General features: G+C 40.9%; 1 protein-coding gene across 4 annotated transcripts in view; it reads right to left on the bottom strand.

The window, feature by feature from the left end:
• Positions 1-17671, bottom strand: part of prkcaa (protein kinase C, alpha, a) — a 141624-nt gene that overhangs the window by 47605 nt on the left and 76348 nt on the right. For all 4 annotated transcript variants that reach the window (XM_087175732.1, XM_023412695.2, XM_087175733.1 and 1 more), the window contains exons 5-8: positions 16982-17110; positions 4773-4929; positions 4234-4368; positions 3401-3494 (exon numbers count right to left, since the gene is read on the bottom strand). In XM_087175732.1, the coding sequence (XP_087031858.1) occupies positions 3401-3494; positions 4234-4368; positions 4773-4929; positions 16982-17110 (515 nt within the window). The remainder of the gene's footprint in view (positions 1-3400; positions 3495-4233; positions 4369-4772; positions 4930-16981; positions 17111-17671) is intronic.

Here is a 17671-nt window from a genome sequence, read left to right as displayed (position 1 = left end):
TTTCATTAGTTCACCATTCCTGCATTAGTTCAGTCTGAATGTGGAGTCTGATGTCAAGATACAATGGGATGTTTGCAGATAGAAGAAGTAGAAAATATGACACATGATGCTTCAGCAAGCTCTAAGAGAAGACCATGTACCTCCAGGTTAAACCTGCAGCGACGATGATGGAAGCACGCAAGATGTAGACAGGCAGAGTGATCCACAGACAAGGCACATACGGAATACAAAGACACACATGCAGACAGATGTATAGCCATGAACTGTGAGCAGTACAGTGTCAGGATTTACTAACAATCCTCTGACAACCTCTGAGGAACAGGAAGCAGTGAAGCCGAAGAACTGTACTCTCGGTTGATTCAAACATACACATATTCCATATGTGGCGTCGGGTGAAGAAATTTTGTTGTAGTAAATAAATCCATCTGCAGTTATATTTTCATTCCCTTTCATCCTCTACAAAAATGCTCTCTTGATTCATGCGGAAATTTTGAGTTCTTCCAAGTTCAGACATTGATTGATTTTATTGGAGCAATGTAGGTTTGCTTCTTTGTGTTTATTTATTGTAATTTCTTTTATGAATACCCAACTCACACCCAGAACAAATTGTTAGTAAACTGGATCGATTTGCAGTAGTTTGGAACCACATACAAATGATCAGACGTGAGGAGGAGTGAAGGAGACGTGTCACCACAACAGGATGAGACAAAAGGAGGAGGAGAGGAGAGGAGAGGAGAGGAGAGGAGAGGAGAGGAGAGGAGAGGAGAAGAAAAGAGAGGAGAGGAGAAGAAAAGAGAGGAGAGCAGAGGAGAGGAGAGGGCTACCTTTAGATTAAAGTTAATTTGGCAGTCCTGAGAGCAGGGGCAAGAAGGGGAGAGAGGAAGAGAGAAACTCTTGCATTAAATATGACAATGTGACACAGGATGAAGAAGCATTTGTACAGTATAAGTCTCACCAAGCACACAGGAGGGAGCAGGAGGCTAAGGGAAAAAAGGGAGAGAACCACAGAGGGGTTTATGAAGAGGAAAAACAAGAAAGAAGACAGAGAGAGAGAGAGAGAGAGAGAGAGAGAGAGAGAGAGAGAGAGAGGTTCTCCAGGCCGTATGGCATCCAAAAAGATAAAGACAATAAAGTTAAGTGGACGGCACACTTAGGAAACTTTAAAAGCCTTTATATTAGGTATATATCAAACAGTGTTGCCATTGAGGTAATGCTTTTCAGGTTAAAAAGAAAGTGGTTGTTTTGGAGTGTCAGATGTAATCATATATACTGCAGTATGCATGCTGAGCATGCTGTATTAAAAATACTGTCTGGCGAGAAACGTGTGGAGGACCACCTGTTGAACCCCGACACACACGAAATACCAACACCTTGACCGTTGTGCATCATGCATCTCATTTTGGTGAACATATGTACTGCAGGTCTTGTGGAGCTGTTACTATCACGACCACATGCAGACGGGTGATAGGAGGTCAGACTCTTCTCCGATCTCAATCAACTCTCCTGTTCTTCAACTTGTTTCTCCCTCTTCCCCCCATCATTACAGAAACACCTCCTTCTGTATGAAGACCTACAAAAGACCTGTTGCGTCATGTCACCACTGAAAAAAAGAAATGTTTCAAACTCCCAAAACTGGCCGGGTACCTGACAGCTCCTGCTTTGGAAAACTAGCTCAAAAGGTAATGGACATGCTTTGTGAGGCTGCAAAAAGTTTGTTTACAACGGCAGTAGTTTTTAACACTTATGTAAAAGTAATTTTTATATGGAGTTGCCAGGAATAATATAAACATTTTACATTTATTATTGTTGAACTATGAATAAAATCCCTATCCTGCCTTGCCATTCTTTCTAATTCTACCAACAATGGTCCACTGTGTGTGGCAGAAATGTCACGGAAAATTCATTTATAAAGTCTCCTCAAGAGACCTGGGCTCCCACTGAGAGGCTGGACAATATGAGAGGACAATCAGAGGACCACAAAGAGCGCTGCTTGGCTCTCAGCAGGCAAGAATCACTGACGCTTCAGTATGAAGGAACGGAGCATGCAGTCGTGTCTCGTCTAATGCACCTTAAAACGGGTCTTGTGCAATGTGGTTTTGTTTGCGTGGCATCTGAAAGGTGGGAACTTATTATTTACTTGTAATTCAAGATACTGTTACATTATTCATAATTTTTTTATCTTTTTTTTTTTACATTTTACATCATCAGTGGAAATGTGATTTGATGATGATAATCAAATCATTTTATATAAATCATGTCGAGTTGTCATTGAGAAGCAGAAACAACTACAATCCTCCTATAAAGAGGCAAAAAGTTTAAAACTCTCATAAATCGCTGCAAAACTACAATGTCAGCCTCTCACGAATGTTCAGAAAAGGTCAACATCAGCTACACGGCTTATAGTGCAGTGAGTGGTGGTTTATTTTCAAGTAAAAAAAAAAAACTACAATTTCCAAATCTTTTCGAAACTGACTGAATTCTGGGAACTAAAATTTAGTTTTTATTTCAACAGCTTTTGATTCTACAAACTGAGTAAGAGCAGTTCTGAGATACAAATCATCAAAGATCTGATATACTACCTGATAAAACTGTTTATATGCACACACTACAATTAGTGTGACTATTAACTTACTAATGATACAAACTCTATTTGTTTAAAACAAGATACAGTATCAAAATATCTCGGACCTTGAATCAAATAGCCTCGTTTTTGTCAAAGAAAATGTCTCTGTAGATTAAAAGACAGCTGTCAGTGCGAAAAAAAAAAAGAAGAAGAAAAAAAAGACATATCAAAGGGCTGCTTTGATTTAACTCCAGACGGGAATCTCTCTGATGTAATAGCGAATCAACGCACACATCACACACACGTTCGTCGTAGAAATGAATTCTCCAGTGCGAAACCAGCCTGAGCTGAGGAGGTCTTTGAAAGCTGCAGCCGTCTCACCGTCATCTTTAATTTAACAGCTGAGGCGAGCATGTGATCGCTCGATAATTCTCATGGACATGCTTGTTTGTAAGCTGAGGGCGCCCGGACCAACAGCTCAGATGCTCATACTCACCCATTAATAGTTGATTAAGTAAAAAGTAGTTGGATTTATTTAAATGAGATAAACAAGGTTGGACTGACTTAGGAAAGATGTTGTCAGTGTGATGGCCTTAGTCCCAAACCTGGACACAGCTGTGACAATGACTTCATCAACAGTGACTCTGATATAAATATAAAGACAAATATTTTACTAGTCACCCAAAAGAAAAGTCTCATAGAGAGCCATGAAAAACAAAAGGCAAACAAACGTATCAGAACTAAGAAACGACAAGTCAATAATTCAGATCAGCAAATGACAGACAAACAGATGACAATAATGTGCAGTGGTGGTGATAATTTAAGTGTGACCCTCACCTCAAATTTCTGCCTCAGTTCCTCATTACCATCATCCTCCTCTGAGATGGGAACATTGTAGTACTCCCCTTCCTCCTGGCACAATAACTTATACCTGGGAGAGGAAAGAAGAAGTGAGGGAAGAGGCAGGGAGAAAGACAGGGAGGAAGAGGATGGAGACATACGGATAAACACGGAGAGAAATGTTGTAAGATAGGAAACTATAGCAGATGAATTGATTTACCTTCCCTTCTTCTACTCAACTTTCATTCATCTTTCATTCATCTTGCCCCACTGGGCACAGGTACAGTTCTTAGCAAAGCAACCGTCTCTATGGCTCTGGTGGATCTAGCACCGGCCTTAGTGTTAGCACAATTCCTGATACGTCTCAGTATATCTGCTTTTATTACCCACCACAAAGTCCCAAACTCAGCCTACTGTTTAACTGAGAGGGTGCTGTGTTGTGTCGGGAACCTGATATAGAGTCTTTTACTGGACACTAAGAGGCAGAGGAGGCCAGCTTCATAAACTGTCAGCACTAAACTGCTGACCTTTTTGTTTCTATTGATGTATGTTGGGTTTTGCTATTACTAGTTATGACTAACGGGGCCATTAGTGCCTGTAATAGCCATTACCAACAAAATTATAACATTTTTTCATCATGTTTCTTTTTATATAATTCCATAAAACACCACAGGATACAGGATATGAATAGAGAGCCTCAGTATGTATATGTTGAATGAATTTCAAAGCTGCTGGGGCCCCAACTGGAAACTTCACCCTAGTTAATACCACACTGTGCAATTTCATGAGTGTCAATGGTAGTAGTCTATCCTTAAGGAAGTGAGCGTTACCAGCCAGCGACTGGAGCTTTCATGAGCTCTGACACGCCAAAAGACAGAGCTCCCATGAAGTCATTCCTGGTGGTCCGGTCCCAGTCCCACACCTCCACCGACAGCCTGCGGTCCTTATCTGTAGGTTTCAGCTTGCTGTGCAACACAGAGATGGCATTATGATTATTATACAAAAAAATATGTATATATAAACGGCGCTGGTTGTAAAAGACTGCACAGACTATAACATATCATCATTATCATCATTCAATTATTATATAATGAATGACCTTTTTAAGTTACAACTTCAACACTGGTGATAGCAACAGCAGTAGCAGCAGTACCATTCTAAGCAGTGGTAAAAGTGTATCAGTGGTATTATAGTGATGACACGGTATTATAGAGGATACTAAAAGCAGCAGTACAACTAGTTTATACGTCGTTTTTTAATGTACATCTGACATTAAATTCACATTACATTATATTTATTAGGCCATGAACGTTAAAGAATAGACAAAAGTGTACTGTAGGCTGTAGGTGACAACAGCTAATTGACTCACAAAGTAAAGGACTCGTTCCATGTGGGGTTGAGGCTGGAGCGGATGGTTTTGGTCTTCTGCTTGGTCTCGTTTTTGGGGTCTGGTATGAGCTTGAGCTTCACATACGGATCAGACAGGCCGTTGGGGTCCATGGGGATCATGTTCTTGCCTTCACCCACTGAGAAAAAATAAAGAATAGAGAGAAAATATGAATTCGATAGACACATACAACTGCATGCATGTAATTTGAGTGTAATTTTACTGTACATGAGTGACTCTGCAAAAGCAATGCTTTTGCCGACTGAGTCTCCTTACAGGAACTCAAGAAAACCGAGCACAGAGGCCGTGGCTTATCCCATATTCACCACTCATTACAACACAACACAATACAACAGTATTGATTACTGATGGATTTATTACATCAGCATTGTTTCAATAACTAAATTAACAAATTGTCTGACTCTTGTGTCTACACTGAAGACCCCATCCGTATTCTGTGCGGTTTCTACAGTACAAATTGCTTTGGTCAGGAAACACAGATGTTTTCTTTTAAGCAGCAGGAGAATATCAATAGAATAAAGTGCAGGTGTTCAAGATCAAACAGCAAGTCACAGCCTATGAGGATTGTTTATGGCCCGAGACGTATAGGGAGCAAATGCAGGAAGTGTTACAAGAACAGCGATTCAAAATTGCAGGCTGTGTCATGCTTAAGTAGCAGACGGCCCTTTTCTTGTCCTCCTGTATTTAGCTGTTCAGTAAACAAGGGCACACCAGAGACATTAGCACTGATTAGTCTTGAGAGCTGGAGCACTGCCAGACCTGAGCCACAGTACAAAACACACACAGACACACACACACGCACACACACACACACACACACACACACACACACACAAGTACACACATACGCACGTACACTGCCCCTGGCCTGCCACTCAGACTTGCACAGAGATACACACACATACTGTATTTAACTGCACACAAAGCATCCAGCATCCTCGCAGGGACAGCGTGAATGCCTGCTTGGCAAAACCTCGGCCCCTGGAGATCCCAGAAATCTCTCCATGTGGCCCTGTCAGTCAGTCACACCATAGAGGCGGCCTGAGCGGTGAAGATGCTGACTGACCTTTGCCCTGGAGAGGATGGTGCGAAGCCAGTATGTTAATACTGCATGAGATAACTGCTAAACCCAGTGTCTTAGCAGGAATATTCTGAACGGGACAGTGTATTGATAGGATGAGGAGGGATAAATGAACAAAATCAATGAGGGATTGTCACTACTGAGTTCATACAGCAAATGTTCTGCAATGTAATACAAATACAGTATTATGCTATTTCTAATAGGATGCCACAAATGTTACAAAACAAATGATCATGCAAACATTCATTAATGTTATGACTCTTATTTTATTAATTGCACCTATGGTAAAACCTTCCTTGCCAAGTGGCCTCATTTTAGTTTCAGTGAGGTTGCACCAATAGAATCAGATGACTATTTGATAAGCCAACTGTAAATAGCTTCCCATTGTTTGCTTTTATTTTCAGCACCTGTGGTGGAGGATTTGGGTGCTGAGTGAGGTGTGATGGAGTTAGCTGGCGTAGAATACACACACACACACATACACACACACACAAACACACACACACACACACGCACACACACACACACACACACACACACACACACACACACATATTGAGAGCATACAGCAAGCGAGCATGCACTTCTTGAGGAGAGACAGACAGACAGACGTTCCCTCTCTGAAGCAGCTCGAGGTGTGGGAAGTTATTGAGCGATGCTAAGCTGGCAGCCCTCTGCTGTGTGTGTAAAGTCAGTCTACAGGCACCAAACAACGACTTACTGTATCCTTGAGTCCACTCTAATATGGATGCACTCTACAGCAGAGAAGAAAAGACTGAAACATAGATGGACTATTTTTATTTACTTATTTTTTTTGCTGATTACTTAGATGTTCAGATAAAACACTGAGCCTCGCTGCCTCCTTGTCATTCCCAGCTCTTTCAATTTCACCAAAAAGAGGCAAAATGGAATACAAATGAATTTAATATGTGAGCCTAATAACGGATCCCACATTATGTCTGTTTCATCTTCTGGAGGTAATAGCAGGTGGTCCGTAATTGTCTGCGCATTCACTGGAGCGGTGGCTGTAAAAGTAACAACCATGGGATAAATGTTGATATGAGCTGTGATTGCTCATAAAGCAGGTTGTATATCAGATGTGTGGTGATTTTACACCTACTGTATAGAACAGACAAAGGTGCAAGTGGACATCACAGGGACAGTGTTCGGCCTGGGTGAGATAAATCTACATACACAATCTACAGAGAATTTGCCGTATATACGTTATATTTGAGAGAAGCTCCCCATGTTACATGTATGCGCATGTGAATTCATGAATTTTTAGCTTCTGTACCTAATGCTCTAAAGGTCGTGTTTTGAATATTTCATATGCTGGCTGTATGTATGCAAAGCCCCAGCAACCGATTGGCATTTGTAAAACAGCCCTGACCGAACCAACACAGAGACATTATTCAGTGGCTTGTGCTCGTGTATGTGAATAAGGAATAAAATCAGTGGTGGTCATTTCTGAGTATTAAATAATCTTTCTATTAGGTAAGAATTCTGTCCAGGAATTTGAATTTTGCTCCATAAGTTTATGTTATTGTTTATGTGTTAATTGACTACAGCCAAGAGATCATTAAATAAAGTGCTACCACTGCAAATTGTACTTCCTGTCATGACCAGTAGGGGGTACGCTAGACTGTCAAATGAAGCATGGCCAGCACAGAGCTTTTCCTTGCATGTAACTCAAACAAGATGTGTGTGTAGTCTTACTTCTTTTTAGCCGTACTGCCGAGACTAAAGCTGACAACCAAAGTTATCTGTGTTGATGAAACTTTATCGGTTAAAGGTCAAATTATATATTTTTTCATGAAAATCCTGAATTTGTTTTGGACATGCGGTAGATGTCTGTAAGTGTGCTGTGCATAATCTGTCTGTGCAAGTGAGTCTAAAAACACAGGCATATCCAAATAGACACACGGACTAACAATCGGACAAAGGAAGCAAGGGTGTGTGTAGGGGCCTTCAAACAGTTGCTTGGATACGAGTCTTTATCTTGGCTCGCATTTAAACAGCAGTAAGGAGTCAAACATGGTGCAGCAGCTAAAAAAAAACAACAACAAAAAAAACACCTTGTTGAACTCTGTCTGTGAGGACTCTCGTTCATACAGGTCATGGTTATCCAAGAAAAGTTGAATCAAGGGCAACTGCACTTGGTTGTAGACACTTTTGTTGAATTATGTTTTAACCAACTGTACTCTAATTTAATCATAGGGATTGTAGAATATCTGAGCCAAGATGAACAACCACCAAACATTACATACGTATGTCATTCCAAGACTTATCAGCAAAGCAGCCAAGCTTTACTGAGGTTTTTTGATTTCACTGTGTAATGCTGACTGCCTCATGGTGAGGTTTGTGCCTCATCTATTCCCTGAAGTTTCCCTCCAGTTGTAGAGAAAACAATCGCATGTAAGATGAGTGCTCCCATGTCTCTCTTTGACACAGGCTACGCATATCTGGACAGATGTGATGGTTGACTTCCCTGGTCACAAAAAGTTGAACTGTTGCACACTGTTTAGAAGGCTCATTATGCTGTAGACTGAATCTGCTGTAGCTAAGTAGTTAAGTGCTGCACTGGCACAAATAGCTTCATTGGTCGGAGCACTGAGTCAGGGTCTCTCTTGCTGTAGCTTGTAGCAAAAATGAATCAGTTTGCTTTTTCTGTTTTCAAAAAGCCAGCAGGCGATAAAGATGCACTTCTGTCAGCTTCTGTTTTGCAAATGATAAAGAATGAAAAAAAAAGAAGAAGAAAAAACAAAGACAAGGCCAAACAAGAAGGAGAACAAAAACAAAAAAAAAGAAACGGAGGCGATGAAAGGCCGAGGCATATGTTAAGATGGCATGATGGCAGTGTGAAACATGCTGAGAAGAGGGAGTCGAGGCAGGGCAGCGACGACAGACTGGGAATACCAATGACATGACTTCTGGGAGTCTGGCAGCAAAAAATCTCACCACAGCAAAGTTCAGCTGTTCTGTGAGCTCCACAGAGACTCACTGAAAGAAGGAGAAAGTCTCTCTGTGCATGTGTGAGTCTTAATATGACGGAGACCAACTGCAAAAGATGAGGAGGATGTCACTGTGTTATGTCCTTAAGAATGATAAGAACAGCAACACACAGCTGTTCTTTAAGGTTTTGCCTGTTAGTAAAGGTTGATATTTCCAAGACCCCCGTGTTTTTCCTCTAGATTTTTTTTTTTTTTTCAAAAAATGTAACCCCTGTTCATTGCTATATGTAACTGTCAACAACATACTGTATGTTACACAAACAGGCGCATATTATCTGGGTTAGTGATGGTAGAAATCAAAGGTCCAAATATGAGCTGGACTGCAAATAGTGAAATTATTATGTTAAATAAAACTGCTGTCAAAATGCAGCACATGAGATCTTTCAATCTAAGAGTTTGGAAAGAAGACCACTGTTCATATTTTTGTGTACAGTCAAAGCCAGTCTGATCTTTAAGGAGCAGGGTTAGGGTTTATCAGTGGTTCACTTTTTCTTTAGGATCTGTTATCTGAAGCCGGCGTGTGGACACGACATCTTTTTGGGTGCACAGTGTTACTACAAGCGAGCCACTGAATTTCATTTACTCCTACGTTCTTTCATAACTTTATATGATTTGTGAAAACCTGCGCACAGACACACACAAAGCCCTGTCTTCAGCTGACACCAGGTGACCCATCGTCAAATATGAGGTCAGCCATGTTTGTTCATCACCTCCCTGTGTAAATACCTTAACCCACGAGTTTCACTCTCCACCCTCTCAGTGAAGCTCTGTGCTCCTTTGAAAGCCCACGACTTAAATGTTGGCCAGCAGGACTGTTTGCTTTATTATGCAATATTACATCAGCTTAAATGAGCAGAGTGACCAGACTACTGCATCTTCACTATGAACCGTAATGGGACTGATATCTAGTGAATTATAGATTATTCTAGATGATAAAAAACTACACGACTATTCTGATAGATTACATCTTAACTACAACTACATTGTTACACAACCAAAGAGCTCACTACAGACCATTAAAACAGGAGTCACTGCTGTAGTCACGGCCAACTCCCTGCAATGGGAAAGTGCTGCCACAGTAAGTGCTGTCAGCTGCTCCATCTAACTTTGATTTTATGGGAAAATGTAATAGCGGGATTTTAAAGTAAATTTTCTCTTGGCAAGAAGCTTTTGGCTTTCATGCACAATGACTCAGACACTACAAAGAAATGAAAATTACTGCGAGAAAAAGGCTGCCGAGTGGAAGCAATGGCAGTAAATCAGCGGGATTCAGATTGCCGGGCGGTGATTATCAATTGGCAGCCCGCAGGCTGCCTCCAAACCCCAGACGGAGTCTTGATCCAACCCCAACTCTGCCTTCCAGCGAGTCTTCCTTGGATTCAGAGTGCCAACAGAAAAAGGCAGGATATCATCTTTGTTTTAATGACCGGCTGACTGAATGAGAAACTTATTGTTGTCATGGAGGGACAAACTGACTGTGGAAAGCTGAATGCAGCACAGAACAGTGTTGTGATCAAGAATATGAAGATATCAAATTAGAGACTTAAATCATGAAACAAAGTGGGAGAACTATGACATTTCAATAATAGATCAACTCCGATCAGCAAGAAGAAGGATGTGCAACAACACTGAGACAAAAGGAGTGGAGACATGAGAGTAAAACAAAGCCGATTTATTGAAAGAAATTTACTAAATATGGAGAAATAACTGAAGTAGGGCAACCAAGTGAGTCTGCAAGCGCAAGCCTTTGCAATTATGTGAGTTTGGCTAAAACTATTACACACACACACAAACAGGCCATACACTCAGTTGAATTTTAAGTACACAGACAAGAGATTGCTCTTTTTGAGGATGTGTACAGTATTAAGAGTTAAAACCTGATACTTGAGACTTGCCTCTGGCAACAGCGAAGAAGTGAAAAAAGCCTTAAAAAGAACGAAACTGAGGCGATAGGGGGGATATAAGATTGAGATGAAGAAAAAAATAGATAAAAGAGTTAAAGATAGGTAGAAAATGCAACTATAATATAGATAGGAGTTGATGAAACACCTTGTTAAACTTGGATGAATGCAAGTAAGAACATATCGAGGATTTGTTTTGTTCATCTAGTGACTGCCTACATTTCCTAGAATGCAAGAGAACAATGATTTTCTGTATGAAGGTATATGGCAGTGAGTGTATCACGATATGAAAAGCGATTGATGCCATGCACCATTGAAGATAATTTTTTTTTGCATGCAATTCTGGTCTCCTCTCTTCACAGACCCCAAATTTTACTATTAATATTTCACCTTACCCTCAGCGTAGCAGCACAGAGAATATCTCTCTCTGATGTTACATTTTCTACATTTTGCCAGTTATCTACAGTAATAAGAATACATCAAAGGCCACAGTAAAATAGCCCCAGAGATGCAAGGTAGATCACTGCCAGCTCCATCAGCCAGAGAGTGTTAACAATTTTTAGGGTGCATTTTGTCTTTTACTGTAAAGTGTCACTACACCTCCAGAAGGTTCAACAGCAAAACCGGTCTCCCTGATCCACCCACATCTATATCTGCTGCGAGCACCGATCTGACCTACACACACCTACGTTGCACCTCTATATAAAACATATTGACTCCTGCAGCAGCTTTAATGTAACAAATAGCAGAGACACATTTGGACACTGAGGCAAAGAGGAAAAATCTGATGAAAAGGTTAAAGCAGAGATAAAAGGAGAGGAGGGAAGTGAGAGGGAGAGAAGAGGGCTTCTTAAATGAGGCTTTGCTGCAGAATTGGGTGAGTCAACGAGGGAACAAAATGGAAATGTAATTATTACCACTGTCTCTCACACACTCCCAGAGGACCTGCAGGCGACAAGGGTTGCGCGCACATGCCCGCACACACACACACACACACGCACGCACGCAATGATGAAGAAAAGTATAAATAAAAGAGAATATGGACAGAAAGTGCAGAATTGTCCTCTCTTCCAAGTGGCTGTTTGTATTCTGGATATGTGCACAGAGTCAATGAACAATAGTGTTGCTGAAACAAACAGGGAGGGTGGCTTCCTCAGCACCAACGGACAGAGGGAAGCTGTGTGTAAGCAGGAATAAGAGGCGGAGGACAAGGCTAGTGGGCTACGTCTGTCCTTCACCAGAGAGACAGAACTTGTTTTGTCTTCTTCGGCACCTCCCCTCACATTTCCATGTCAGCCTAACTGACAAAAACATTCTCACAACTCATGCTTCTGGAAACTGCACAAATCTCTCTCAGTGTCTCTGAGTGACTCATTTCTTTTAACTTTGGGTCTCACTCTTCACTCACAATTGAATATATGTGCGCTGTGAGGTTGGTTGAGGGATTCTTCCCCTCATCGTTTTGCACTCGCTCAACCAAGCTTTTCCGTCTCGACTTATTCTGGACATTCAATCTCTTTCCATATGTTTTGTTACATTATAACTTTGTAGTTGCTTTTGCTTTGGCTTGTAGACCGGTCTGGCTTACCAGACATCTGGTATGAAATCATTTCCAAAATTCTCATTAAAAAGTTTGCAGGTGTGAGAGGGACTGAGGAGAACTCTTGTTCCATGCAAAACACAATGAGGTGATTTGATTTAGACAGCCAAATGCTGTTGCTGCTAATTATCATTAAGATAAATTAAAAATGTAAATTCAGATACAAAATTTAAACAATAAGGCTTTTTGAAAGAAGAGCTGACTTGGGGCTTCTGACCAAATGTGCTTCAGTGAAATTCATGTAAGTAAAGAAATTTGAGTGTGTGTGTGTGTGTGTGTGTGTGTGTGTGTGTGTGTGTGTGTGTGTGTGTGTGTGTGTGTGTGTGTAGAAACTATTACTGGCCAATACCCAGCTGAAAACAAAGAAACTAAACACTTTTCAGAGACCAAAGCAGATGTCGGCGCACTTTACTCTTTTATTTGAATTGTGGAAGTTAAAAAAAAAGAAAACAATCCTCAGAAGAAATAGAACAGGCTTTGATAATTTAAAGCAGATGTTTTTCAGTTACTCAGAATAGATTTTTTTTAACTTCTGGCAGCGACCAATGGGAACTCGAGATTTGTGTCAACAGCTACACCTTTGTTTTCTGTGCAAGAATCATACTCAGTGTTGGACAAGTTAAATGAGAGACATAATGAATTACTGAAAAGGTAATCACAATTCTTACAAATTACTCAGGGGCTAAAGTAATCGGTTAATCTTTACACTATGATTGACATGTGAATACATAGAAAACGAGACACTGTGGTTTATAGCAACCAGCCGACAGTTTCCAGGTATTTACTGACCATAAACAGCTAGATCAGTGTCATCCCCCCCCCCCTGCTGTCTACACACTATGTACGAACAAAATGTATGCACAAATACACAGTCAAACACACACACATCCTAATACGACACACACCTGTGTTTGTAGATTGATACATCTGAAAATGATGTAATGTTTCCTGCTTCCATCCACTGCACCTTCTTTCTAACTCCTCAACCATGTAACACAATTCTGTTTGGCAGGCTGTCTGCAAGGCGTCTACAGCAGCTAATGTGATCTGCAATGCAATCTGGCCTGAGTGGGCTGCGGGCTGGTACAGCAGTTTCATACACACACCTACGCACACACACACACACACACAAATAAGAGAACACATGCAAATGATAACATGCATGTTGTGTCCACATCAGGAATAGGCTGCTATTTACCATTTACCAGGGCCAAGAGTCTGCAGGTTTTCACTCAAACTAAAACACACACACACACACACACACACACACACACACACACACACACACACACACACACACACACACACCCATGTACTTACGCACATATGAGTGTGAAATATGCATACATTGTAACACATACTGTACGTGCATGAGTTAACAGCGGGCTGTGGCAGTGCTGGTTTCAGCAGCAAATTAAAGCACAATTGAACTGGAAGTTTTCTAAAGCAAAACACTGTGTGAAAAAGGTCAGCAGTAATATAGCCATCTTATCAAGCAGGATATTATGAGGTCTTGAGTTGAGAGACCAGATGAGACTGAATGTCAAGAGGGAGAGGAAGGAGCATAAAAACTCTTTACTTTTGACAGGAGTTTATTTTGCAAGCTTTAAACCCAATCCTGTTGATTCAAGTGTTGTGCAGCATGTTTTCTGACTCTTTGTTACTAAGATTTCACCTTGAAATTCAAGTTAGCGCAGTTAACATCTTTTAACAGTATAAAATGTTTTGACTGCATCAACTGGACGTGCATTCAGGCAGCCGAGGGGCCTGTGGGAGATGAATAGTGCATGAGAGAGTCCGGTAAGAGAGGGGGAAAAGCAAGGTCTCAGCCCAAAATCTTGAATAAATATTTGTGCACTATTTGACTGGTTCAGTATGTTCTGAAGTGATCTCAACCATGTTTAAACTGTTGTCACTGTTTACGTATTTCAACACTTGACCATAAAGACAATCTCAATGTTACATTTTTATAATCTATTTTAAAGGCTTAGGTGGGATTAACACAGTATTTACAACAATTACAAGTATCACATTCTTCAGGAAATAAAACTGAGCATGAGCATTGATGCAGTTAATGAACTAGCTGAGAAAAGCAAACTTGCCAAAGGTGACAACCAGACTTTTGGCAAGATCTTGCATGATATTACTCATCGTCAATCATAATCAGCGCTTTATGTAACCACAATCTTTCCCAACATTTGAGTTTACTTTTTACATATATAGTTGAGGCCAATGGTCAGTGTGCTTAGTATAAATCCAATCAGGTCACTGTGCACAAAGATACACCGATATAACACTAATAACACTAATACTACACTCAAGTATGGAGAGCAGACTTGAATGCTTTAGTGCACAGATAATGATAATTCTGTTCATTACTTAAATAATTGTTTCCTAACTTTTGTGTTGTGTTATCCATGCGTAACCGCTTCAACGCCCACTTCTCGCCCTGTACCTTCTAGCAGTAACTTCAGTGAAATAAGTAAATAAGTCAGTGAAGTTCAATGCTGGGGTCTTGAAATGCACTGACCCCTGTTAGCCGGCTAATTGAATGATTATGTGCGCCTGCTATCAGCTCAGTGCCGTCACTATTGTTCTAGCAGACGTGCTAAGGCACCATCACGGCTGGGGGGGATTTACAGCATGCCTCCAAATACGAGGCAAAATGGGCTCCTGGACCAAAATATACTGCTGGACCACAATGTTCCCATAAATAAACTCATGCGACAAAACCCACTCTGTCCACTCTGTCCACTCTGTCCACTCTGTCCACTCTGTCCCATTGTCCTATTGTCAAAGCATCAGTAATAAACTTTGCTTTGCTGTTTTACTTACAATATGTGTACTGCGATCTATACATCTACATTTCGGTATCATAACTGCTTTCATCACAAGGCAAGCTAGAGCAACCTGTTACTATTCATAACAGAGTTCTCTCCAGTGATGCAGCTTCCTGTGGCAGCCATGTTGAAGGACCACAGGTCTTGGCCAAGCCTTGGCCTCATGTTCAAAACTGTTAAAAAAAAAAAAAAAAAAAAAAAGACTGCACTCACCGCAGACTTGAACCGGGAACTCAGAATGTCACATCAGATACATCTGACAGATTACGCATGAAATTATCTCAGCTTAACCACAGCAGCTGCTCAGCCATTATTTGCTCGGAGAGGATTATTCAACACTGTCTGCAAAATCAACAATAATAAACTGGCAAGCAGTATGTGATTTATGCACTTAACTACTTAAGTGTGCATTGCCAAGGCATGCAAATGATGAATAAGCATAAAAAACAGATAAACAATAAACACATAAATGAACAGCACAGTGTGGGAGGAGTAGATAGTGATAAAAAAAAAAATTAATTTCAAGGATTTGATATCAGGCCAAAAATCTTTTGGCTTTTATTATGATTAACTGAGATTTTGTTGAAACATGTTGTGGTTTTTTAAAAAAAAAAGTAGTTTGCATGCCTTAATCTCTTTTAGTTGTTCAGATGATATTAACTAATGCAATGTAAGATTTGTAACTGATTGGAATAGTCTCTAGAATATAATATCATTACCATTCATTACGTTAAATTAATAGTATCTCATTACATCCTGGTTTCTTTGAAACCAGAGGAATCAGTAATTAAAACAGCAACAGCCAATGATAAGGCTGTGTCGAAAAGCTTTCTGATGAATAATGGAAGAAGAAAGATGACCGTAAATCCATGACCCTGCTCACAAGCCGAGCGCTCAGATCCCGTATACATTTAAGTCCGATGAGACATAAATTAATATATCAAGCTTTCAATTTGCTTTGCAGAGACAATTCAGTTACATCAGAAAATCCAGCCAACACAGAACAAGTCGTGACTGTTTAAAAAGAGTAACAACACGAGGCCCACGCAGCAGACCACACACCACTGCAGGAATACATATTTGGATTGGGATTGCCTTCCAAGTGTGTCGTAACTGCAGATTGCTTGTTAGAGGAGAATGTTTAGCAGGAGAGGTTCTATCGATCTGTGGACCAACAGGGAATAGGCCTTTGCAGCATACTGATAGCTGATAGTCACAAGGCCAGTCAGTCATGCAGTGAGCAGGTGGATTCACAGCATCACAAGCAGGCCGAGTTAAGGCAGAGTTAATGCCAAGCGAGGTTTAATTCAGGTTAATGGCAGCAGGGGGTAGAGAGCGAATGTGTGTGTGTGTGTGTGTGTGTGTGTGTGTGTGTGTGTGTGTGTGTGTGTGTGTGTGTGTGTGTGAAATTAGACAGTCAGGGTTTATGGACAGAAAGGGCATAGTGTTGAAATTGATCCAGGCTCAATTGAATCAGAACAATAGCGACCATCTGCAACCACCTGTAGTGACACAAACACACACAAACACACACACACATACACACACACACACACACACACACAAACACACACACACAAACACACACACACACACACACGCACACACAAACACACATAGACACACACAAACTTACCCAGCGTGTCAGCTCAGTCAGTTCAGATACATCACACTTTGCATTTTTAAGCCCATTCGATTCAGTGCGTGCTGACAGAGAAGGGGGGCGGAGAGGCTTACCTGTGACATGCAGCTTGTCCACGCTGACCTCACACTTGAGGAAAAGACGCCCCCTCCTTTCGGTGTGATCAGTTCCACACAGGCTGGGCACATTCATCACACACTGCTTGTGGACGTTCATGTCGCAAGCTGGAGGGCCGGAGAGAGGAGATAAAAGACATCAGGGACGAGGACTTCACGCAGGTAAAGACATTTGATCCAAATCAACCCAAACTGACTGGCTCAGGGCTTTCTCAGAAATGACTGACATGGTGATGCTGTTGTGAATTTCCAAATAAACACACCTCAACTTCTTTATTGACCGATTATACAAGGGTTTCATATGTCCGTAAGTACATTATTGTATATTTTTAAATTCTAAATAGCAAGGATCTCTTGTTACAACAAAAATGAATTATGCTAACAAAATGTCTTCTCTTATAAAAGCAATGCGTGCATGTACGCAGCCTCTCATGGCCTGATGTTCCAATACAAATACTATAAGCTGCTTTAATAATGTTTTTTTGCTTTGCTGTACCTATATAAGGACATGTTTCAATTTCATTTCATGTATCATACGTGTTTGGCACAATATTTAAGGATTGCTTTTCTGAAAGCTGTATGAGAGGAGATAACAAGGTTATGACCCAGATTCAGCCCTGTGATGTCATGCATGGCATGTGTGTCAGCCAGCTGAGCCACCCTGTCATG

This window comes from Seriola lalandi, unplaced genomic scaffold, assembly GCF_002814215.2.
Source record: "Seriola lalandi dorsalis isolate HSWRI2012SDOR001 ecotype SW California unplaced genomic scaffold, Sedor1 jcf7180002054486, whole genome shotgun sequence".
NCBI classification, from domain to species: domain Eukaryota; kingdom Metazoa; phylum Chordata; class Actinopteri; order Carangiformes; family Carangidae; genus Seriola; species Seriola lalandi.
Note: the sequence above shows the minus strand (reverse complement) of the source record. Positions and strands in the feature narration are given on the sequence as shown.